Source organism: Gavialis gangeticus, unplaced genomic scaffold (assembly GCF_001723915.1).
Source record: "Gavialis gangeticus isolate Ggan-Ray unplaced genomic scaffold, GavGan_comp1, whole genome shotgun sequence".
Lineage (NCBI taxonomy): Eukaryota > Metazoa > Chordata > Crocodylia > Gavialidae > Gavialis > Gavialis gangeticus.
The window spans coordinates 1,122,778-1,127,133 of NW_017728960.1; the positions used below are offsets into that span (position 1 = coordinate 1,122,778).

General features: G+C 64.0%; 1 protein-coding gene across 2 annotated transcripts; it reads right to left on the bottom strand.

Annotated features, from left to right (window-relative positions):
• Positions 1-205: 205 nt before the first annotated feature.
• Positions 206-4,350, bottom strand: LRRC71 (leucine rich repeat containing 71). Of its 2 annotated transcripts, XM_019518809.1 has the most exons (14): positions 4,181-4,350; positions 3,784-3,915; positions 3,166-3,241; positions 2,772-2,846; positions 2,475-2,543; positions 2,145-2,304; positions 1,969-2,052; positions 1,782-1,871; positions 1,565-1,666; positions 1,359-1,473; positions 1,120-1,208; positions 869-977; positions 546-670; positions 206-448 (listed from the first exon to the last, which is right to left on the bottom strand). In XM_019518809.1, exons 1-14 carry the CDS (start codon positions 4,347-4,349, stop codon positions 332-334), a joined length of 1,512 nt encoding a protein of 503 aa, XP_019374354.1. In that variant the 5' UTR covers position 4,350; the 3' UTR covers positions 206-331. The 2 variants fall into 2 exon arrangements, with proteins under 2 accessions (XP_019374354.1, XP_019374438.1); XM_019518893.1 differs by lacking the exon at positions 4,181-4,350 and having other exon boundaries at positions 2,772-2,877; positions 3,784-3,905.
• Positions 4,351-4,356: the final 6 nt, after the last annotated feature.

A 4,356-nucleotide genomic window follows, 5' to 3' on the forward strand; every position in this document is an offset into this window, starting at 1 on the left:
ACCCCCTGAACAACCCGGGGTGAGGGGCAGCTGGGGTCAGCCCTGCCGCCCCTGCCAGGCCCTGGGTCAGGGGGTGCAGAGCTGGTGGGAAGTGCCCTGTGCCCTCCACATTGCCATCGGCTTCTGCATGGCCTTGCTGTGCTCCCTCCCCCTGTTTGCGGTGTGGGGGCCGGCGCAGGGTGTATAATCTGTTGGATTTTCCTCCTTTCGATGATAAAGAATTTTTTTTTTAAAGAAAAGAGCAAAATGAGTTCTTTTGCGCGTGGTTCTTCCTCCTTCAGGCCCCCCACGGGGCAGCCTGGGAACAGTCCTGGGGCTGCCAGCGCCTCCCCTATGCAGGCACAGACTGCTCCTCGTCCTTGGGGCCTTGCTTGGTGAGGGGGTCACGTGGCAGCATCAGTTCCTGGATGCGGGCAAAGGTCTCGCTCTCGGCTGGGAACTGGTTCTTCTGCAAGGGTGACAGAAGCAGGGGTGGGGAGGTGTGCTGCAACTTCTGGCCCTGGGGGCACCAGGCCCGGAGGTAGTGCCCATGTGGCAGGACTCACCCCCAGAGACAGGCGCAGCAGCCCTGTCTGCCCCTTGGCTCCCGTGCTGGCCTTGCTCCACTGCTGCTGCTGGTTCTCCACAGCAACCAGGAAGGCTCGCAGGCCCTGCTCCGTGATCTGGTTGCCTGGGTAGTCAGGGAGGTGGTGGTCAGGGTCCAGCAGGCACCCCGGAAGGAGCTGGGGGTTGTAGATCCCCAGTACAAGGAAAGAGCCCGGCCCAGGACAGGTCCCAGCTCCCAGCTGGTGCCCCCCACACTATTCCCCACAGGCTGCTTGACACGGGGGGGACACAGCCAGCTGGGCCCTGTACCCCCAGGACTCACGGGTGAGGTTGAGGTTGATGAGCACGCGGTTGCCCGGCAGGAAAACTTTCCCCTCGCGGTGCTCAGCCTGCTCCAGTAGCGGGTTCATGATCTCGGTGAGCTCTGGCACCTGCATGCAGCAGGAAGTAGGTCATGGCGCTGGTGCCCTCTGCTCTACCCAGCTGCTAATGCCCCCAGGCCTGGACTGGGTCTGTCCCAGGCTGAGGTGGGAGGCCAGGGCCACGGTGCCAGGCTGGGCAGGGCCCACTGACCTCTGGCTCCAGCGGCTGGTTGCGCTTTTCCTTGTTACCAGATTTGGCACCTTTCCCACGCACAATCTTCTGCTCCGGGGTGGTGAGCGCTGCAAGGAGATGCGGCCTGTTGCCACGTGGGCACCTGGCCAAGCCCCACCTACACACCAGGCTGGCGGCAGGGGGTTACAGACCCCCCACCCTGTGCTCTCCCAAGGGGCTGAGAGCCACAGCCCAGGCTTCCCCCGCATGATTCCTACTCTTCTTGGCCTGCTTCACGTCTTCCTTCTTGGCCAGCATGAAGGCTGGGCCGCTTGGGACCCCACCAAGGCTGGGGCTGCCCACCTGCCCCCGCTCCTCCTTCCTCTGCGGCTCCTGGAACAAGGGCGCAGCCTGTAGCAGGGGGCCGGCAAGCTGGGGGCTGCGCCATCCCTTGTTCTCCCCCCCAACCTGTGCCCATCCTCACTTTCTTCTTGGCCACATTCTTGCCCTGCTTGGTGGGCTGCAGCTTGTCGATGGTCGTGTTGCTGACCAGGCTGGACGGGCGGTCGGCTTTGACCTCGTGTCTCTGAAAGGTGGGAAGAGAGGGTTTCAGGGTGGAGCTCTGGACTGCCCCCCACACACAGACCCATGGGGCAAGCCCAAATGACCCCCTGGCACCAGGGGCCTGGCACCATCCTCACCACCCGGGAGCGCTCCTGGGACTCCTTCTCTAGCAGAAGCCGTCTCCTCTCCACCACCTCGGTGTGTGTCAGAGCGAAAGGCCCCAGCACCTGGCACAGAGTAAAGGCAATCAGGCCTGAAGTCCACCCCCAAGTGCTGCAAGGCAGGGGGGCAGCAGGAGACCGAGATGCCCACTGCTGGACTCACTTCAGCGAGCCTGGCTGCGCCCTTGTCCCCGATCTGGTTGTGTGCCAGTGACAGGGACAGCAGCGAACGATTGAGCCGCAAGCCCTGGATGGACAGGGATGGAGGGTGTCAGCCTGCAAGAGCCCATGCCCCCAGCAGACCTGGCCTTATCCCTCCACTCCCCACAAACCCCTCACCTGGGCGATGTGGTTGGCCCCCACATCCCCGATGTGGTTGAAGCTGAGGGTGAGCGAGACCAGGCTGCGGTTGGCGGTCGTCAGGGTGGACAGCGCCTGGCCCAGCTGCCAGGCAGCCGCGTCGTCAATGCTGTTGTTGCGCAGCGACACATGTGCAAGCCTGTGGGATTGGGTGGGAGTGCCATCAGCCCTGCTCCCCCAGCCCAGTGAGGGGGGTTTCCTTGTAAGAGGGGCATGCCCCCCCATCCCGGGACAACCCCGCAGGACCCCTGGGGCCAAGGCCACGCAGGGTCTAGCCCATGCCCTTCCCCAGTCCTGCCCTGGCCTCACGTGCTGTCCTCGGGGATCAGTTTGTAGAAGGAGCCCTCAGGCAGTGGGTTCCCTTCCAGGGACAGGGTCCTGCAGGGAGAACAGAAGCCGCCCGGGCTGTGGCCACCTCTGCGGTGAGCTGCCCCTGCTGCGAGCTTCCAGGGATGGAGGGACCAGCTCTCCCCTGGGCCCATCAGAGCCCTCAGGTGCCAAGAGCTGCAGGCTACAGCACCACAGCCCTTTGGTTTGTCTTCGTAATTAGTGAGAGGTTCATTGCCTTCCATGAAGACCCCTGCCCCGTGCCTGCCTTGCACTCACTTGAGGTTGGGGCAGCTGGGAAGGATGCTAACCAGCGACGACAGCAAGAGGTCCGTCAGGCCGACCTTCCAGAAGCTGCGGAGGGAAGCACAGCAGCCCGTTAAACCTGTGAGGCAACCGGTCCAGTGATGCTAGCCTTAGAAAGGGAAACTGAGGCACCCAGCGAGGTGGAGACTCGCCCCAGGTAAGGCGGGGCAAGCCGAGTTTCCTGGCTCCCTGCCCTGCTGATCACCCACCTCAGCTCCCCCCCAGCCCCATGTGCTGGAAGAGGGGCCCAGCTTGGCTGTCACCCCCACAACCCCTGGGCCGGGCCAGGTCTCTGCTAAGCCAGACCTGGTGCCAGGGGCACACCTCAGGGCCCTGCCCCACAGCACATGCCACTCAATGCACTCACTGCAGAGCCTGCAGATTGCCCAGGGCAGGCAGACACTTGCTGAAGATGCCCAGCATCTTGTCTTCGATCTTCCAACCTGCCGGAGGCAGAACAAGGCTACAGGTCATGGGAGGTGGGCAGCAGCCAGGCTGCTGCTACCTCCATCCACCCACTGCCAGTACCCACCACCTGGGCTGGGAACGTGGAAGCTGAGGGCTTAACCAGGTTCAAAAGCAGGTGGATACCTGCTTGGAGCTATTGAGGGGCAACTGGACAAAACAGATTTATGGTCTGACCCAGTACCTGGCAGCTCTTATGTGCTAAGGGCCTGGCCGGCGCAGGCCAGGGAGGCTCCTGATGCCAGCCTCGTGCAACACCTGCTTTCTGCAGTCACACAGCCCAGGAGCCTGGGGACAGCAGGGCACGGAGACCGCCCAGCCCGGTGTAGCCTGGAGCAGCAGCTGAAATGGCTAAAGCCCCAGGGCCCTGGCAGGGACAGTGCTGGGGCTCCCCATCCCCGTGCCAGCCCCATGCACTCCTACCGCAGCATCAGGGAGCTTCCAGCCAGTTCCCAGCAGCACGGCCTAGGGCTAGAGCTAGAGCATGTAGCATTCCCAGCACCCCGAGCAACCGGCTCACCTCGCATGAAGACCTCGCGGACGCTCTTGGGGTCATCGAGCTCCAGCTCGGTCTGGATGCGGGGCCGGAAGTAAGCGTACTTGCTCTGGATGTGGGTGGCACTGGCCTGGCCCTCCACAGCCTCTGGCTCCTCTGTGGGGTGGAATGGAGGCAGGGTCGGATCCAGCACCACCAGCAGTCGGCCTCCTCCGGGACCCTCCACTTCTCTGGGAGCTGGTTTGGCTTCGACCCGTCGCCAAAGCAGCCCCAGATCCAGGCCCTGTTCTGACCCCCTGCCCCGGCCTTGCTCCCCAGGTCCTCCACAGTGCTCCCAGCCCTGTGACAGCCCCCAGACCCCAGCCCCAGTGCCCAATGAAGCTGCAGGTGGGCAGAGCCTGGCCCAGCCTACCCCACTCACCCGGCAGCGAGACAGCGCGCGGGCGCACGGTGACGCGGGGGATGTAGGTGAGCCCGGCGCGGGCGCACAGCTCCGGGAAGTCCTGCTCCAGCAGCCCCGTGCACTGGTACTCCTCTGCCAGGGGGGCACGGATGTTATCCCAGCCCTTGACCCCACCAGCCCTATTCATGCATCAC

Excerpts from the sequence above, each read along its gene's own strand:
- LRRC71 (XM_019518809.1), bottom strand. The coding sequence starts at position 4,349 with ATGAATAGGGCTGGTGGGGTCAAGGGCTGGGATAACATCCGTGCCCCC. Across the intron at positions 1,474-1,564 it reads AGAATGTGGCCAAGAAGAAA|GAGCCGCAGAGGAAGGAGGA; the intron begins GTGAGGATGGGC and ends CCCTTGTTCCAG. Across the intron at positions 978-1,119 it reads ACCAGCCGCTGGAGCCAGAG|GTGCCAGAGCTCACCGAGAT; the intron begins GTCAGTGGGCCC and ends TGCTGCATGCAG.